This window comes from Strongylocentrotus purpuratus, unplaced genomic scaffold, assembly GCF_000002235.5.
Source record: "Strongylocentrotus purpuratus isolate Spur 01 unplaced genomic scaffold, Spur_5.0 spur5_scaffold_9, whole genome shotgun sequence".
NCBI classification, from domain to species: Eukaryota; Metazoa; Echinodermata; class Echinoidea; order Camarodonta; family Strongylocentrotidae; genus Strongylocentrotus; species Strongylocentrotus purpuratus.
Window position 1 is genome coordinate 30,175,674 of NW_022145615.1, and position 20,557 is coordinate 30,196,230.

General features: G+C 36.8%; 1 protein-coding gene across 4 annotated transcripts in view; it reads right to left on the reverse strand.

Moving 5' to 3' along the window:
• The window catches only part of LOC577106 (fibrillin-2), an 80,366-nt gene that overhangs the window by 47,482 nt on the left and 12,327 nt on the right, over positions 1 to 20,557 (reverse strand). For 3 of the 4 annotated variants that reach the window (XM_030977432.1, XM_030977431.1, XM_030977429.1), the window contains exons 2-14: positions 18,992 to 19,163; positions 14,375 to 14,457; positions 13,755 to 13,856; positions 12,195 to 12,293; positions 11,480 to 11,575; positions 8,848 to 9,048; positions 7,734 to 7,859; positions 7,148 to 7,288; positions 5,798 to 5,986; positions 4,719 to 4,997; positions 3,924 to 4,046; positions 3,199 to 3,324; positions 1,390 to 1,515 (exon numbers count right to left, since the gene is read on the reverse strand). In XM_030977432.1, the coding sequence (XP_030833292.1) occupies positions 1,390 to 1,515; positions 3,199 to 3,324; positions 3,924 to 4,046; positions 4,719 to 4,997; positions 5,798 to 5,986; positions 7,148 to 7,288; positions 7,734 to 7,859; positions 8,848 to 9,048; positions 11,480 to 11,575; positions 12,195 to 12,293; positions 13,755 to 13,856; positions 14,375 to 14,457; positions 18,992 to 19,068 (1,768 nt within the window). In that variant the 5' untranslated portion in view covers positions 19,069 to 19,163. The remainder of the gene's footprint in view (positions 1 to 1,389; positions 1,516 to 3,198; positions 3,325 to 3,923; positions 4,047 to 4,718; positions 4,998 to 5,797; positions 5,987 to 7,147; positions 7,289 to 7,733; positions 7,860 to 8,847; positions 9,049 to 11,479; positions 11,576 to 12,194; positions 12,294 to 13,754; positions 13,857 to 14,374; positions 14,458 to 18,991; positions 19,164 to 20,557) is intronic. The other variant, XM_030977430.1, reaches the window with a different exon arrangement.

The following is a 20,557-nucleotide window of genomic DNA, read 5'->3' on the forward strand; positions in this document are numbered from 1 at the left end:
AAGGGTATGGGGAGTCAAAGAGAGAGAAGCAGGACTCGATAATGGGAGGCCAAAGGAAATATCTAAAATAGTAGATTGAATTGGAGGAGTGGGTGGCTGGCTTAAAGGGAAAAAATCCCTCTTGGGGGTAATGGTTACCTTCAAAGTGGAAAATCCTACCCTGTTTTTAACAACAATGGATTCAACATTTTCTCACATCTGTAAATAAACATTCGTCCAAATTTATGGGAACCTGACAACTTTGATCCTTGAAAGTCTGAATACCAGGCTGCATCCATTTTCAGATAGTAATGATCTGTATCGCATATTTCACATTACAGTAAGAATCAAATTGATCGGTGTGAATATCTTTATGAGCAGGCTACATGACGGAATGTCTAGGCCTATAAATCATGATTATATGACATTCAATACCTCTAATATATGAACATTTAGTATTCAAGAGTACTGGACAAGTTATCTTGTACATGCTGGCCTACATGCAGATATCTGCATTGAAGCTCGACACCGCTCATTTGGGCTAATAATATAAAATATCCAGAAAAGGGATACATCACCTAAACTTCTCAGAGTAGAGTTGAAATGGCACTATGCAGGAAAATAACCTTTCTTTGTATCAGATCATTTATAAAAGCCTATAAGGTACTCAAAACAATGAATGTGAAACTACATGCTTAGAAGAACGAATCCTTTAACAGTCATGTTGATAACAAACCTCTCAATTAGCAGCTGCATGTACTAGTGCCACACAAATGAGCAATTCATTCAAAGTTCAAAGCGTTACATAATATTGTAAAAATCAAGGGAGAAGCAAGCAAAAAGACAACATACAACAAGGCTTGTATTTGAATGACAAATCAGTTATCAGAGTCGGACATCCTCTGGCATATAATGTTTCTATAAACCTGCCACTATGTGTGTGTGTATTGGGTTTTTACGGACATGTATCAATCAGATATGATTATTTACGTCTGGGGACCGACCTTTAATCGTCACCATGCGAAAGACGTGACTCAGTTTCGAACCTGCGTCCTCGGCTGAATCAGTTTGTAACTTCCACTGTTAGCTGGATTACAGGCGCACGTCACAACGCTTAGTTGTGTAAATTCAATGGATATAAATATCATGATATAATACATTTACTTTTGTTTATAGATGTTGTCAGGTGTCATGGTGATCTGATATTTGCTCCAGCGACAATTGCTTAGGGCTTAAGTTTGTAGAAGGCATTGGGTTAGGGTTAGGTTTAGGTGTTGCGCCAGAGTTTGAGTTACGAATTTGATTGGTACGGGAAATTGATGTAACACAACTGTCGCAGGAGCAAATATCGCTCAACTGTTGCACACATAACCCTCTAACGCATAACATCTCTCGATGTGCTACACTCACCAATGCAGACGCCTGATGATCCAATAGCTTCATAGCCTTCAGTACAGATACATTCATAGGTACCGGGAAGATTCTCACATTCTGCATTCCTACATCTATGTGAGCCCAATGTGCATTCATCAACATCTGGAAAACAGCAGAGATGAGAGGAATAGAAAAAATGGTTGGTTACTTGCATGTTTCAAATACAAGCTTTGATTTCCGGGATATTGCATTGTTTCATTAACTGAATGATATACTGTATTTGCCATTGATTATGTTATCTATTATAATGTTTAGGTAATGAGAAGGAAATAAATATGAAAATGTGAAAATTGAATCATAAGTAGAGGAGGAGCAATCAAGAATTCTCAAGAAAACTGTAAAAGAAAGGGAAGAAAAGAAGAAGAAGTAGAAGAACAAGAACAAGAACAAGAAATAAAAGAAGGAATAAGAAGACAGACAGAAAGTGAAAACAGCAAAAGAACAAAATCTACTTTAATTCCTTCCGGTTCCTTTGACAAATTCCTTATCCCTTTAAGGAACCATCTGCAGGAATAGCATCTCACATTCTACGCTCAACTCTTAAATGTGTTTCTCATTATGGCAGCAACCCGAGGTCACATCAATGAAGATAAAGATCAAACAATTGACCAGGGGGTCAGATAGAAAGCAAATGGATTGACCTTTCAATTACAGAGGGCACGTAACAGGTGCATTGTGTGACAAAATGAAACAAATGTTGGGAGCATGATTTCCCTGATGACATAATTACATTGCCCTTCCAGATAGAAAAAAAAAAGAAAAAGAAAATCTCACTAGTCAGGAGCATGAGTACTTTGAAAGAAGCAAAAATGTTGTACCACTACGCAATCAGAAGTATAAACAACACAACATACACAATTCTTATAGTCCTAAAATTGACAGTTCTAAAAACACTATTCATTAAACAAAATGAAATATAAACATATCCTATGGCCTATTGCAGAAGCTTATCTTGCCAATTCATATGTAGGTCAACTAGGATACTTCCTCTTTGAATTTGGTCCACAGCAGGTATGTACACATGTCAATGAGTAAGTGTATACCTCCTAGTCAGCTCTCAATAGTATTGACCTTGCTATATTAAGGTCACAGTGAACCCACTGGGGGATTTCCCCTATTTTTCTATTTACAAATTCTACTCCCCAACAACTACACAGGTTAACAGGATCAAGAGAATAGTGGGTCAACGGTATTCCATTCATATGAGTGACAAGAATAGGAACTAAAATAAATTGTCAGAACTGCTTACTTTCTGTTAAGGAATATTTTTCACTAATGGAATACAAACAGATGAGGCATATTGCTCTTAGAATATCAAATATAAACTGAGTTTGAATCAATGTATCTTCTGTTTTTGCTAAACAATTAAAACAACAAATCTGCACTTCCCTTGCACGTGTTCCTGCGACCGTGCACCTTTTTTGGCCAAAAATATGACAATACTCTGTAAGAGGGATGTACTCCAATTGAAGAAGAAGAAGAAGTCTGTGTTTGTTTTTCTTTGTCATTTTCATATCTACAATTCTTTGAAAAAAAATTCATTATGGAAAATTGCTCAAACGGTTGATGATATTTTGAAAGTGATTGAAACTGAAAGGTCATGTGATGATGAACTTCTATCCCATTTAACCCATAGGCTACTGGATTCTTTCATTTCCTCAAGCTTTGTGTGTGAATTACCTGGTTCCCTGAGGCAACGCTCAAATAATCATGAAAAAATAACAAAGTTAAACAAATGTAAAAAGGTAAATCAAAATCAAACATATGAGGTGCAAAAATACTTACCAATGCAGTAACGTCCATCTATTGATTTCTGATAGCCCTCGAAGCAATCACATGTATGGGAGCCGACAATGTTCATACATGTACCGTGGTGGCACACATTAGGGTTGGTACGGCATTCATCCACATCTACAAGGAAAATAATGCAAAACAATCAAAATTAATCCCTTGAAAGAAATTCCACTGGAATTCTAAAATGAAAGTGTTGGGCATTGAAATAACAGCTATCCTACAATGATTATGTTTTTGTAATTACTTACATTGTACATCGAAACTTGAATAAACATTAAAAAATCCACATTCCTGACATATGTTTCTAAACTTTAACTGACTGCATCAATATATCAATTAGAGTACCTAACAATTGCTGAAAATGTAAATAACTTGAATTGTTTTCAGTAAAAACAGAACCTTCTAGTGCAACAAACTTTCTGGAATTTAAGATGCAATTCAAACCCCCAAAGTTTCATACAACAAAATAATTGAATCACAACTGGCACAGCAGTGAATTTTTGCAAAATGGCATAATTTATTGAGTGAAATTGGCTGTTGGTTAGACAATTCACGAAACTTTCTATGTCACAAGGATGCCTAGTTTTAAACCGCATTTGACACAATTATTCACTAATATACCAAGCAATGGACAAATCTGACAAACTGTCAAGATCTGAAGTGGAAATCACTTCAAAGTGTATGGTTACATGTGCAATGATATTATCAGGACTTACCTTCGCATGACCTCTGATCGAGAGATAACTTATATCCACTGGGGCACACACAGCGGAAGCTCCCATCTGTGTTCTCACAAGCTCCATACCTACACAGGGACCTGTCTCGGCACTCGTTGATATCTAGTGTCAACAATAAACAAGAAGAAATGTGAATACTTTTGTTTCATTGTCAGCTCTTTGTATGATGATGAATTAAAGTAGTTTTATATCTTAAATTGACATCATTTACGAGTACATCAACAAGAAGGGACAATATGGAATGTTTCATAACATTAGTACTGTATTTCCCAGTCCAAAAGGCTGTGGGTAGCAGGATTACATGAAAAGATAGCCTCGATCATGAAATTTGTGCCATAGCATATAATTCTTGTTGTACAATCAACATTCATTTTCCTTTTTCTGGATACTATACTTTGATCATTTTCTTAGAAATTTCAAGGAATTTTTTGGATTGTAATTCTATGACAAAGTGATAAACAGTAAAATGACTTCAAGACTGTGTCAAAATTAAAGACAGAGATTAATAATAAAATTGAAATAGTCAGGGGAACATTTACTGCATATTCATAACTTTAAATTGAGCATAAGGAATCAAAAAAATACATGTAGTAGAGAGAATAAACGAGAAGGAAATGAAGATAATGAAAAACACAACAAATTACAAAACACAATGATGAAATATACAATTATATACTAGAATAAGGAACATGTATATACTAGAAGGACAAGAAAAAATGGAAGATAATAGGAAAAGAGATTACTTGATGAAGAAATTGTGGAGCCTTTGCCTACCTTGGCACGTGTACCTGCCAGCATTCTCATACCCCTCAAAGCATTCACAACGATACTCCATGACTCCCCCCAGGGACACGCACAGACCATTGCGACATATGTTAGGCACCATGAGACAGATCCCTTCAGGGCGGGGCGTAATCTTTCTTGGAGGGGTGACTGTGGGTGGGGTCAGTGTTACCACTCCAGGTCCATCGGTCCTGGTCTGTGGGTTGGGCGTTCTCCTTGGCTGGGGTGTGGTAAGTTCTCCTACACCTTCGCACAGTCTTCGGTAAAGCTCTGAAATAATAAGATAGGTAGAGTTAGAAACTAAGTGTATTGGTTAATACTATCACATCATCAGAGATGCTAGAGCCCTAGAAATTATTGTCCTAGAGCTTCTGTACGATATAAAACCTAAAAAAGAGCCTGAGGCAAACAGATGACAAGGTCTAAAATCAGGAAGAAGTCTGAGAACTGGTATATCTTTGTTATGAAAAATACCAGGGTTATACACTTGAATTGGAATATATGTTGTAAGAAAGGAACAGAATTGATATAAAAACTGTAAGTCTTTCATTAAATAGCTTGCAAGAGGCAATCACCTAAAGGTAGAGTTGCCCATCATCACATGGGTTACTGTAGAATGGCCAGAAAATATCTCAAGTAGGCAATTTGATGAAATAAGTACCTCATTATTTGTTTAAAATTACCTCAGACTGATAACAAATACTTATCAATCTACTACATGTTATTTGCTATTAATTTTTATTTTTGTCATTTCATAAGTCAATAGTCCAGGGGGTGTTTCACAAAGATTCTTGGTGGAACAAAGTAGAATAAAGTATATTCAAAAGCGAAAATTCAAGTATTTTAGACTTTTTTATAAATTCCACATAGGATTTCCACATCAAGAATATGAAATCCCCTTGATAACAGAAAATATGAATGATTTGAATCAACATGTTATGCCTTTTAAAATAACTTTTACAAAATATTTTCATAGATGCTGACGGCTTTCCATAATTTTTAAGTCCTAGTTAGAGATAAGTTCAACTTAAGATCTTTGTGAAACACCCCCCTGGTGTAATTTTCCTCACCCTCATTCTCTGTCCGGCATGGACTGCAGTCACTTCTTGACAATCCCCAGCCCTCGGCGTGATCCACTGAGCAACAGCAGTCGAGGAAGCTCATCCTCACAGCCAACTCTTGACTGCAGGAGGTACCCCGAGAGTTCCTGTTACGGAACCTCATGTAGCAGTAACCAATCTCTTCAGGAGTGACAGGGGCTGAAAGTAAACAGATCATAAATCTTGTCATCATGAATATCCAACATTGTCTGCACTGGCTTGCCATGGCAGAGGAATACAATCTAGACTTGTCTAGAAGAACTTATACTCATGCTGGGAATAGTAGAAGACTTTATCCAGCAGAATAGGAGCTATATAGAATGCTAGTATAATTTTGAGACAGGAAACTTTCAAAAATCACTAACATTAGCCTTTTTAACAGCAAGAATCTTCTTCAAATTATTGAAAATTTCATGGTGTGAATCCTACTTGAATCTACACCACTCATAATTTTCATCACAGGCCCAATATGACAAACGTTCAAGCTCCCATCAATATAATTATACCTTTATGGTAAAGGCCTTTATGGTAAGGCCCAAAACTCCACAATATACACTTTTCCTATACTTCCCATCTGTGCTTGTTCCTTGCATCTCGTATAGACTCAAAGGCCCGAATTCACAAAGGAGGTTTGTCGACAAACCTTGGTTTTCGTACGTCATATGACGTGTTTTTACGCGTTTTTTACAAACCTGGTTTGTAAAGAACAAAAGGAGGTTTGGCGAAACAAAAGGAGGTTTGTCGACAAACCTCCTTTGTGAATTCGGGCCAAGGTGTTGACATACTTGTGCACTTGCATCATCACTCTATTTCAACATTTGTCATATAAGATAAACCAAACCAACAATTCTTGAGCTAGTAATGTATCTTCTTTAACTTACATGAAAAGCAAATAAATTGCACTTCACAAGTTCAGGAACATCAATCACTGAAAATTAATGAACAACAACCTCAAACTCTCAAAGTTAATATCCCACAATGTCAAACCTAAGAGCCTTGGACTGACCTCAAACAGAGGCTGAAAATTTAATTCCCGATGAGATTAACAATTACTGTAAGGGATAACAATAACACAGCAGTATTTAACTACTTTTCAAAACCATAACTTCACAATCTGTGAGTGATCTAGAAGACTCAAGAATCAAGGAGAATTTGCACTTTGAAAAGATTGAATTTACAACATCAATTTTTCAATAATTTGGAGAAGATTATTGCCGTTTAAAAAGAATGGTTAATGATTTTTGAAAGTTTCCAGTCACAAAAGTTATACTAGCATTCTATATAGCTCCTATTCCACTGGATAATATATAATATACTCACTGTTTGGGGTGTCAATATCGGTGCAGTGATGACCATCTTGACCCAAGAAATATCCCGGATTACAATCACATCTGAAGCTCCCCTGTGTGTTGATGCAGCGTCCATTCTGACAAAGGTAACCTGTCTGACATTCATTCATGTCTTCCAATGAAAAAGAATAACTGTTTTTAGAAACAACCATCAATTATCGAAAGAAAAAGAATATGTGTTAAAAAACAACCATCAATTTAAATCGTTTTAAAATTTAAAAATACGCCGGAAATTTTGCAACGACTCAGCCAGCCTACACACTCTAAAGATGTTAATAGAGGGCCAACTAAACTACAATTTATTTGTATTTCTCTTTCAGAATATGAATCAAATTTTTTATAACAACAACTTCTAAGGTTAAACGTAAACTGGCAACTATTAAAGTTGTGAACAAGATGGGGTTTAGAGGTTGATGACATCCACATGAAAACAATCACATGATGACATCTAAATGTTAAATTCCAGAGCAACACCCTTTGTATCAACGATGAGCACATCCCTAACTCCCAAGAGAGGAAGACGGTGAGGTATGAGGAAATGGATGATATTGCCTTACCTACACACGATAGAGTACTCATACTCAGTTCAAAGCCTGCGGGACACTGGCAGGCGTATGACCCTTGGGTGTTAGTGCATTGACCTCCATCACAGAGACCTGGGATCATCAAGCATTCGTCAGCATCTAGAAGATGATGAAATTGAAAGGAAAAGCTCTTTGGTAATTAAAGGCATCGATTAACAATGTTAAATCTGAGATGCACGGCCCTTCGTGTTATCAGTGTCTGTGATATGGTGTAATATTGAAGCCCTAAAAAAAAAAATCGCGCTTCAAAATGATCAAGAAGTGCCTCAACAAATTTGAGTGGCGGTTTTACCACATTCGTTTTCCTCAATAGACTTTAGTGTTATGAGAACCGTTAGGAAAACGCAAATTTGATTTTGATTTTCAATTATAAATATCTTGATAATCAGACAGGCGATCGACTTGTAAAAGGCATGGGGTTCCTGACTGACCTAAAGGTTTACAATTATTATGGCAGCATGGCAGTTTCAGAATCTGAGACGAAGTTACCCTATCCCTTTGAAAAGAAATGTTGCTTCATGGGATGTTCATACTGGTATTCTAGGAGATGAAATTAGGCATATGATTTGCTTGCACTGTGGTGCACAAAATATGTCTGGCTAAGCTCTATGCAAATTGTGTGTCATACCAAAATCAAAAGATATTCAACAAGTTTAATAGAGGAAAAAATTCTCTGATGAATTACGGAAAAGTTAACCTAAAATATCAGGCATTCATCAGCAAACTAAGAGGGAAATTTACCATGTATTCCATTCTATATTCCTTCTTAGAATTGCTGATCACCATTGAGCCAATTTACACAAATAGTTATTTTGGGAAATATCAAGGCTATTTTATCTGTATATCAACATATAAAGATTTGTGAATGATATTAAATGATTGCGTAATTTATAGTAATGATAAGCAATTCTATAAAAAATGTGACAATCATTTAATTTGCAGTATTTTAAGACCATGAAATGGATACATAGGCTCTTAAAACAATAAACAACAAAGAGGTTAAAACATCTCCGTCATCACATGCAGCTATTTGATTTGATTTGATTTGATTTGATTTATTTATTTATTTACAACTTAATATACCCACCAATGCACTGTCCAGTTCGTCCATTGAGAATATAACCCCTGTCGCATGGATTATCAAAGGTATCACAGTTTTCACATGGGTCCCCCCATCCCTGGCCGATGGTAGCACAGCATAATGCCTTGGTGCAATGCAAGCCTTCTACTCCGGCAGAACAGTAGCCATTGCTTGTTGATTGGAGGTAGCACACGCCTGTCCTGTAGTCTAGGAAAGAGATATGGAGAAGGATAATGATTCAATGTAAAGCACTTGGAAAGATTAGTATTACTATTGAGTGTTATACATACAATCCTAAAAAAAAATAACAGCTACATTATTTAAATTTAGAACTACATTTACTCTAACTTTAACTCTAACCTAGTTCCTAGAAGATGATAAAGAAAAGAAGAGAGAGGTAGATGGGGAAGAGAGAGAAAGAGAGAGAGAGAGAGAGAGAGAGAGAGAGTAAGATAGAGAGAGATAGAGAGAGATAAGGGGGAATACACAAACTATTTTCAAGCACTGTAGCACAAAATCCCAATGGAAATCGAGAAGAAAATTGAAGGAAAGAGGCCCAAGGTAAAAGCACAACTCTCATTCATTAATCATTCGGTGAAGGTAGCCTTGTTGAAACCTTGTCGGAGAGTGTAGGCCTGTATTGTGTGTACACATAACAGAGGTTCTAACAACTAGGATCAAAGCCAACTCTGTTACACTTGTCCATTCTCCCTTTAGGCTAGATGTATTAAACAGCTGGTGCAGTTGGATAATAACATCACATTAAAACTTGCATTGAGCTTTTGATGGGGAAACCAGTGGATGTCTTACTCAGAAAACATGTTCACATTGTAAACAAAGTAGCATGCTTGAACCCGATCTTAACCAACTGACTCCTGATTTCTCTTATTCCCATAAACTGTATACAGGGGAAATATGATTTCCATAGGCAACGTGTTAATTTATCACTTCTGCGGGCAAAAAAAAGGGTAATACCTTCTTCACCAGTGTTGAACAGACTGAACAGACTGAAAAGGAGGAAATTCCAATTATTTGTATCATTGCTCAGGTAAGAAATATAAATGAAACATATAGCATTCATTTAAAACATAAAGTGTTCAAATAAATTCTTTATGTTACCTTCAGATTTGTGTGTGTGCTTGTGTTGTGGGTTAGTCTCCCTTATGTGATTGCCAGCTAAACACATAAGAAAGGCCCAGATATCAGCTGGACTTTCTCAATCATTTCAAACCATAACAACTTTATATAGGGCAGATTCCTTACATGTACATGTACATAACATATCAAACTACAGACTATCAACAATGTTTATTTGTGACTGAATAAAATAAGATGGAATTCTTGAGCAACTTTTGGGAAACATCTCAAACCCCAACAAGAGAAATGAAGTGTGAACATTCCTATCGAGGGGAATTCAGTATAAATTGATTTAGTTGGAAGGGGCACAGGGGCAAGGTGGCTGTCACTCAGTATTCATTTCATTGCCGTTTTACTAACTGGTCCCCCAGAAAGGTTGGTAGCTATTCCTAAGTTATGGAATAGTCATTAATAAATAATGATGACACATATGGCGGAGAGGACACTCATAGGAAACAATCGTGTAGAGTCATCCATGAAAGCGGAAAGAGAGAACAAGATAGAGAAACAATGCAAACCAATACATCCTGCAGATACTGGTAAACAGCACTAAAATTTCAAGTTTACATTCTTATTTGTAGTTATAGAAAGAAGATATGTTCAATATAAGAATCAACAGAAAGATCAGGTTTGCATGATAATAAAAACAAATGAATAAAATAAATGAATAAAGAAAAAATAAATTAAAACAAAATGATAATGATGGAAATACGAAAATAAAAGGAAACAAATCTGAAAACACATACCAGTATATAAATATATTTTTGTAATTCACTCCTTTCATAGAAGCTTCTCAGACATTCCAAAGGCCTATACAATAACTGACAAAATGATTTCATACACTCCCAAAATATTCACAACTTCCCTTAATTTCCATGCATATCATTAGTGTGTTTACAAACGATAGTGAAGCAAAAGGAAAGAAACAGAATGTGCATTATTGACTAAACATGTTTAGTACAAAACAGCACAAAGACCTAGCCCTGCATAACGCTGGACACAGACAAGGATACTGGCCGAAAACTTAACAAGAACTGAAACATAAACAAACCTTGGTGTATACTGCCTCATCATCAGAATATTTATATCAGGCAAGCTTTTAAATTTCCACCTTATACTTGTTTTTCCTATTTTCCTTGGGACAAAATATGTTGTGTAGAAAACTTGGTGGAAATTCTAGTATTTACAGGCTCTGGAAAATATGCCCATGATTAGAAAATTATAATTGTGATAAATTTTAAAAACAGCAATATTATCTATTCATTGACTGATTGATATTCAATAACTATTACTCAGTCAATCTAGGTAAGTGATTAGTTTTCTTGATGATGTTGTTGTTGTTCCTGTGGAAAGAATGCAAAAACACAGTAAGCTGTCAGAGCTCTCGATACATATAGAATGAAATTAATACCATATTCAACAACTTTGATTTCATTCAATTCTCCTAATCGCTACTAAAACTTTATGTCACCTTTAAATATACAGAGATTATAATTCTTACCTGTCTGGCATTGACTCCCACCAAAACCGGGAGGGCATGAACACCTGTTTCCTCCGCTGCACTCACCCCCATTCTGGCAGGGCGGATTGCACGTGGCTGAGACATAACAAAAACAAAGACCGGTAACAGACAAGTGAAGGATATACCCACTACCACTTTTAATAGTTTCCTGTCATCAATAGCCCTCCATTGCACATGGGCTGAGTATCAAATCTCATAATCTGCATTAAACAGGACAAAAGAGTTTACAGAGCTCTTGCTTCATAGTCATAGCAAAGATAATGAACTTGGCTCCAATCATTTCATACCAATGTGATTCTGACTGGAAAATGGAAAGTGCATTATTTAAATTGCTTTAAAGATGTCTACCGGTAATCTAAATGTACTTTCTTTGTATGAACCATGCAAAACTCTGTTGGTTATTTCCAACTGTTGGTTATTTCCAAATAGTGATTATGGCATCAAAAAGCTTGAATTCATATTTTCGAGCAAAATTGCACTTTTGATGTTTTCTTAAATAGCAGAAAGCATTTAACTTTCTGTGAGAGGAGAATACCCTTAAATATATTTCAATGCAACAAAGGTTGGTCACTTTTCTTTCAAAATGTCTGTTTCCTTCATTCATCTGAGATCTACCAACATTTACCCCATATGCGTTTATATAAACAAGTTTTGGTATTAAACATTTAGAGTCATGGTCATGCATTAAACTTACGCATGCCACAATTAGTTCCCGAGAATCCATTGGGACAGTTGCAGGAGTTCCCTTGACAAGACCCTCCATTTAAACACTGCGTAGTACATGGGTTTCCACCTACAATGATTCATAAGGAAAGTTAAATTTCATACTTCCTTTTTATATTTTTACAATCTATTCTTCTTCTTCTTCTTCTTCAAGATAATCTGCCTCCTTCAATACTGAAGATTCTTGCAGATGCCGTATACTCGGCCTGGTTGGGGTATGCAGGTGGACCATTACACCGGGGTTTCCCCCTACTCTTACACGAATAGTGCAATGGGTTCTTAACGTGCAAGGGTGGTGACTCTCCTGTACACGGGGCCTCCATTTAACGTCCTATCCGAGGGACGGAGTGTTTTCCACTTGACATAACCTGCATCTATGAACAAGGGAAGGGGCACGTTAACACACAACGCAGGCTTCAGTCATCCGCCTGGGTGGGAGTCGAACCCGGGATCTTTGGTTCGACAGGCAGACGCTTTACCGACTGAGCCAACTCGCCTCCTCACTGGTATTTCACTGGTATTTAGATTTTAGAGTAAACATATTCTGATAATATAGTTGATGCAGTGTTACGGTAGATAAGACTATTTTATTATTCACCATAATCTCCTTCTCCTCTTCTTCATCTTCTCTCTCCTTTTTCTGACCTTGACTTGAGTTTGACATCAACCAGCCAGTTGACTCCATCATCAACCCGATATCATAATTCATCATCACAACATGGTAAAAATCTTCATCATCATCATTCTTGTTATTGTGTAATGTGTATTTTAAATAGCGTAGCTGTAAACTTAAGACCAGATCCGGGACCAGATATAGATCTAGAATAGACCCCTACCTAAACCACTTAACATTTTACAACATAAAATTCTACAAGTGGGCACGTACTAGAACCATCTTGTACAAGATGACATGAATTTTGATTTTTATACCTCAATGCAGATAGAAATTTCATCTTTATAAAACATTACGCAAATAGCAAGTTACAAGAGTAATGCAAGAAACAAAGAAACATGTAAATTGAATCTACTTGCGACTGTGAAAATGAAAACAATCACACTCTACGTCTTTGCCTTTAGTTGACGTTTTCCAGAAGCAGACGGCATATCGGAAAGCTATCGATCATTCGATCGACGGGTAAATAATGTAGGAGTCTTTGGCACAATTATTTTTTATCATAGGTAGATTTCTCTAAATAGATTTTGTAGATTTTTTTTTTCTTTCTTCATTTCTCAAGATAATAGGCGTTCTACTTGTGAATACGGAGCTTAACAAATGAAAAACAGTTCTCTGGACTTCTGGATCCAAACACTGGTGAAATTAGCCGGCAAATTGTCCACAAAACCATTGTCCTGGGCGTATATGAATTACCATTAAAATATTAGATTTCTCTCAAAATCCAGTTTGCAATATTCATTTTCTTTAATGTCCTTTCTGTTTAGTGTTTAACATTTCGTTGAATCGGCGATGGCATCCTTGATCATAAAATTGGAAGGAGAATCGAGCAAGTTGCTTGGTAATTTCTCTACTTACCAGAGTAGCCATCGCATCCACTGACTGAGATCTGTCCACCCGGACAGGAGCAGGAGTTTGGACGCTGACAGTAACCCGACCCGCATGGACGATTGCAAACAGCTACAAATCAAACAAGTTAGAATTTAAGTTTCGATTGATGAAGTCAACAAAATAACAGTCTGTATCAGTTTCAGTAACACAGGAAACGTGAACCTCCTGCACAGTATTCCACTGTTTTCACATCATTTCAGCTCGTGGTTGGAGCTCACTGAATCTGTGTATTATCATTTAAAACCAAAGGTTCAATATTGAATCACACCTTTTGGCTACCTTTAAAAACATATTAATCTAAGAAAAAAAGGATAAATTGACTGAATTGAATGTCTATCGTATCCCTCTTCTTTTGTTAGCATGCGTATAAAGCCTTGAAGATACTGAATGTTAGACTGGAGCATAATGGTTCGGATTACAATTTAGGCATATAAAGGAAGGATAATATTTTATCATGTTTTATTTTAAAAGTATAATGCCCACTATTATTATATTCACGATTTGCTATTTTTTTTTTTTTTATCATCTTAGGAACTTTTGATTTAAATTAAGTTGATGAAATACTGATGAAAACAGATAATACTTACGGACCACACACTGTTTCGTTCTTGGATGAAGGCGCCATCCAGGGCAACAATATGAATAGAATCTCATACCACAAACATTCGGGCTGTAATTACACACAAAAAGAAAGGTAAATAATTAATAATACTAATGGTGGCTTTATTAGGGCTCCAGTCACTCCAACATTATTACCCCGGGCAAATCTGGCGGCCTATTATGTAGCGCTCTGGTATGATAATTTTGTGCCCCCAAAATATGAACTGGGGTATATTCAGAAGGAATATTGTTAGGCAATATCATATAATTCAACAGAATGTTAATTGAAGTCACACATCTAGGCCCATGCAGAGTATAGAAAGAGACCGACCGAGGGAGGGGAAAATATTGACTGATGGTGGGGGGTGGGGGGGGGGGCTAGCATGACTTCCTTAATCATAATTATGAGGGGGAAATATTATCGGGGGAAATTGGTCATGTTGGATCCGTCCTGAGCCTGAGCATTGAGACAGGATTGAGAAATAGGCTAGATAATATTCGGCTGAACAAACCTATCTTCTATAACACAGACTGATGGGGAAGACATGTACTGAATATTATCTGAATTATATACTTAAAGTCTTCTGTAGGAAAAAAAGATGAAGTTTTCTGTTGATTAGAAAAAAGAGAGAGAAAAGACCTTTCGCATTTTCGCTCATATAGTTATTTCATTGAGTAAGGATGTACTTCAAACGTTTTCATGTGATATTCGTATTCGTGGATATATATCTCTCCAATTTCTTGGTGGGTAACCTCTTAGGGGCCCTCCACTCCTAGATCTGTTGATAGATCGGAAATGGCTTTGATGATCTTTGGGATTTGGTTGACATTCTATCCTGGTATGCCGAAAATGTCAGTCATATTAGGGGGGAAAAGACCTCTTCTCTCTCTAACTTTTTTTTCCTTTTACGAAGACAAAATAATTTTCGCTTAGAAGAATAGTCGTTACTTTGCAAAGAGCACAATATGAACTGGATCTTATGCAAGTACCAAAATAGAAGAAAGGGCCAGGTTAACTTTATTTCACATAATCCTTTTCTTTGTCTTAGACTTGGCCCGATATAAGTTCAGTATTTTATTTTATATGTATATTATAAATGGTATCATTATAAAAATGCCAAAGGTATCTTCAGCAAGTTCTTATAATTTACTTTCCTTTATATATATTTTTTTTCTCCCCTGTCTTTCCTCTTGGGATCTAACATTTACGTCAAGAAATGGGATTTATTTCGTAAAACGAAAAGGGTCATTCGTTAAAGGTGCAGGTGTTTGTTTCAAAGTTACGTCGAGCTTAACTTTGTTGAACATTTTTTTTTCTTCTCCCTAATACGCTACTATTATAACTAGTCTTGTCTCTACGGCTCTAGACACCACAAGCTCGTGTTTCGACTGTAAATTACTGCAGAAACCATTACCGAAGAGATAAATCTTTCAAAAAGTTCAAGGGTAGCTCTGCTACCTTAACAACTCTCGTCAAAGACCTTACTTGTACTACATGTATATGCAGGATTGTAGGCCCTATAACTTGTGCTGAACTACATGTACACGGAGCCACATTTTATCATGCCTGACAATATCTTTCGAGGTCGAAGGCAAAAAATATGTCCTGAAGTCGAAGGTCATGTGTGATTCCAGAGTGAGTACATGGAGAAGAGATGATGGAGAGTTGAAGAGTCTAAAATGCTTTATACTATACATGTATTTCGTCTCCCATATTACTATACTAGAGCATAGGCAGTAGTTTTGGTCAGGATAACGAATACGGAATAAGTCGAAGAAGTCTGTTGTATAGGAGGTTTAAGGTTGATACAAACGAAATAACAGAATAATACTTTAAAAAATGATGTATTGCTGTAGTAATTTAATGGCACATTCAGGTCATTTCTCATTAGATCATAAAGATGGTGTATGGTTGTCATTTCGTTCCTCCAATCAACAAATGTTTGTCTGCAGTTGTTGATTGTCGTCACCAAAATTACAGAATCCAGGCTGGTGGGGGGGGGGGGGGGGCTAACGAACTCCAGGCAAAGATTTGTCTATTCATTTCTGAATTGGAGTAGATATGTATGATCATGATGATAACCATCTATGCAGCATTCGGTTTCGAAACAAAGCACGGGCTTAGCGAAATTGGGGAAATTGGCATATCCAAAAGAACGTGTTACACGCCATTGGGGGATATATTCCTCCCGATGGCGGCAGTGTTGGGGGATGGGATCCAGCGCCATTTGTACACATACTTTGGCCAACCCGGTTTGAGTTGGACACATTATTGCGACTACTGCTTTTTGGGGCAAGCACAAAACAATAGAATATACGCCATGTTTGTGACACAGTGAAACCAAGTTGGCCAAGATGGCTCTGACGGATCATAAAACCTGCACCTGTGCATCCTTGCGTATTCTTGACTCATAAATTTTATCAATTTACTATGATTTTTACACAGGCCTTCAAACTTTTCTCTTTTTTGGGGGGGGGGGGCACACCCTCATTTCATATTATGATGAATACGCCATCGAGGAGTACCTGTAGTTGTTGCTTTAATCGTATTCCTACATTCCACGACATTCCATATTGCTTGGAAAAGGCAGAACAACAACATTCAGTGGAAGTAAACACAAAAGACAGGCAACTAGTGGAAGCGACGTGTTGAAAACGATTACTGTCTTCTACTTCTCCAACAGGTCGTGACACCAATTTGTTATGATCACACGTTACGTGACTCAATCGAGACAAAGCTATGATTACCATTTAATGTTGGAACTTGGCGAGTTTGTTTGTAGTAATTATCTTGTTAATTAAGAAACGGGGCTTTTTTTTACAGAAACAAACGTATCAGATGCACGAATTATGATTCTTATTATGCGTGCAAATCAAACTTTTCTCACGCAAAGTAGGGCAATTATTCCAGGAAGGTTACGTTCAATAGGTCAACGAGTTACTCTAATTGTCCTTCTGAATCTAACGGGGAAACTTTATTCAATGGGATAGTTTCAGAAGGCCATTGTCCAGACAGACGACCTGATCGGACTGATTGATGCCAAGGAGGTAGTTTATACCAAACCTTCTGGTCAATCTGGTTGCCATTTTCATTTGATCACTTCCTCCTGGAATTTCTGTCCATGGACCAAATATTATGATAGAGCCTTTCTTACACTATCATATACAATATTAATACAAGAGAAGGGAAAGAAATTTTTTATTACAATTCATCTGATATGATCAAAATCACTGTACTTTCCAAGGATGTCTACTTGGTAGCTCGCGTTCTTCTCAATAATTTTTTTCGGCCAGGATCGATTCCCATTATCATTAGTAATTCAAATGTTGTGCTATTCATTGTAGCTCGCGTTCTTCTCAATAATTTCTTTCGGCCAGGATCGATTCCCATTATCATTAGTAATTCAAATGTTGTGCTATTCATTGTAGCTGTTAAAATACGGCGCTCTGATCATACAATTTCAGTAAAATAGGGAAATGTTTGGCAACCGCTCTAAAAATATTTTAAGGCCTTAATAAATACTAGACTACACTTAGTAGGTCCTAATAATTGGTATCATCGAACATCGAACAGTACTAGAATGTATTTTTCAAAGAATTTAACAAGAGCTAAAAGTCGAGGTGGAATGTTTGACAAAGGGAGAAAGTTGGCCTATGGGACATCGTTTTTTTTTTTTTTTTTTAGAGTACATCTAGCTTTTTCACAATGGAGTGTTGAGGAGGGTGGGAATGAGAGTACATCTAGCTTTTTCACAATGGAGTGTTGAGGAGGGTGGGAATTGGGGCAATTTACGTGCCCAAAAAGTTAATAAGAATAAAAATAACTGGCATTTAAACAAATTCCCGTAATAATTGAAGAAGAAAAAATGGCCCGACAAATTCTCTACATATCGGGGGGGGGGGGGTGTGGGGGATTCCCCTGCCCCTGGTTACCCAATCCCGATGAGTGTGACTGATCTTAGCGTAGTCGATTCCTCATCATCCTTCTTATGTAAACAGGATCAGCAGAATTATTAGAAAATCAACCACAAAATTGTTTGAGCAGATTGATGACTTACTTTCATCGATGTTGACAAATGTAAATTCATAATCACGCCAGGTCTCTGTAAAATTACCCAACAGGTGTCTTTGAACGTTTTCACATGGATGATGCATGTCAAACTTGGATTGGGGTTGACACGAATGTCACGGCTTTGTTTCCTTTGATACTCGCCCTTGGAAACAAAATTTGTAGGAGACGACTGTGTTTTGTTTTAATTAAATGCTGGCCTGGTACAAATTTAGAACAAACCCATCGGCAAACTTTCCCTGTCTTAATCTAGACAAGATGGATAGAAAAAAGCTAAAGTTACTTGGGGAAAAAGTATATCATTACATAAAAGAACCCGTTGTTTCAATTTTTACATACATGCATGTATCTTTTTTCGACTATTTCCCGAAAAGAAAGGTTCTAAATTCGAAGGCGTATACTGCACCTGGCTAAAATGGGAGGGGACAGATCATCATATGCCATTAGACCAATCGCCTTTGTTTCAGTTATTAATTCAAAGCAGATTAATTATGGATTAATAGTTGATTAATGTTGGGTTAAATGCTTGGCTTACCCATTGATAACATTCGACTGAGCGACTACGACGGTCGACAGACACACCAGAAGCACAAGCAAAGATGACCGCAGCATCTTGTTGCTAGGGGTGATTAGTTGCTAGGTGACGAATAAACTCTTCACCCAATGAAGGACGATTTCGATATGTAAGTATATTAACTGGCCAACCTCTGCAAAGAGAAAAAACAAGGAAACATGCCATTGATTATTGTATTGACAAATGTTGGAACAAAACAAACAAAATATGGTAGCAAAACACATCATCAACTGCATCAGACCAAAATATTATACTAGGCCTATCCTTTATCATATGAATTTCAATGAACAAACAACTCGTACGTTTGAAATTTAAACATTTAATATATAAACTCACTGCAAAATCTTTACCTCCGACATTATCAACAACACTATTTCAATTAATAAAACGCCAATATTTAGGGTAGGTTCATATCATGTTAGGAAGTAAAGGAACTCTTGATCTTTATTAAGCTGAAGATATCACATACACAAATTTCTACTCGCAAATATATCATAATTTTGGATAACGAGGAGAGCCATAGACAAAAATAGAACCGGTCCGGTACGGAGCTGCATCCGATAAACTTTGAAAATCACTTCTTTCTTTTTTGTCACGAGAAATATGACTCTAAATATTTCGCTTGCTTAGGTTTGAATACTTGCCAGAAAGAATGATCAAATATTACTTTTCTCGCTAAAAAATGACTAGAATCAGTTATTGTCTTCCTCTCCTACTTTCTTCTTGCATAAAAAAGTTTCAACATCATTACTCTCCTTGGCTTGACTTTCAAGACATAATAAGATAACTGCTTAGTATTACGTCTAGACTCTCCTGAGGCTATATACCTCAGAAATAAGCACACGCACAAATTCGGTTATCGTGATATATCTCATAAATGCATTTCCTGCTGTCAATCCAAACGAGTGGGAGTAAAAAAAAAATTCTCTCATATTTTGTTCGACCTTCCCTGAAAAACGAGCCGAGAGAGAAGGTGATGAAATTCGCGACACATAAGCTGGATCCAAAGGTAAAGTCGAAAAATATTATTGTTGATGATGTATTGCATTCCAAACTAAACATTTTCCGAAACCTTTGGGATTTACAGCAATCCTTGGTCCGTGGATCGGGTGGTTTGAGCTTGTGGGAAGCCATCTTCGATTTTTGTACTGTTGAGAAAGTTGTCCCTGCTAACACGAGCTAGTACTCGGGTTGAATGTGTAACTTTATCTAATGTTTCATGGGAAGTATTCCAAATTTAATCCCTGTCGAGTAATTTGACTCAATACCTTGCGCAATTTTAGGGCAACACCACATACAAACAATCCATTGCATAAAACTTTCATTGTTCTTTCATTGTGGTTCGCTGCGCTTTCCAAGACATGATGAAATTTCAGACTGCCACACGAGAGATTTGTCAAATCGTATGGAAGAAAACGGGTGTTACCATGAATACAAATACTGAAGGAAACTAAATCCTACAACATAAGTAAGATTCGAGTTCAATAATAAGCACCGTTTAGGCACACGAGAATGGAGAATGAAAAT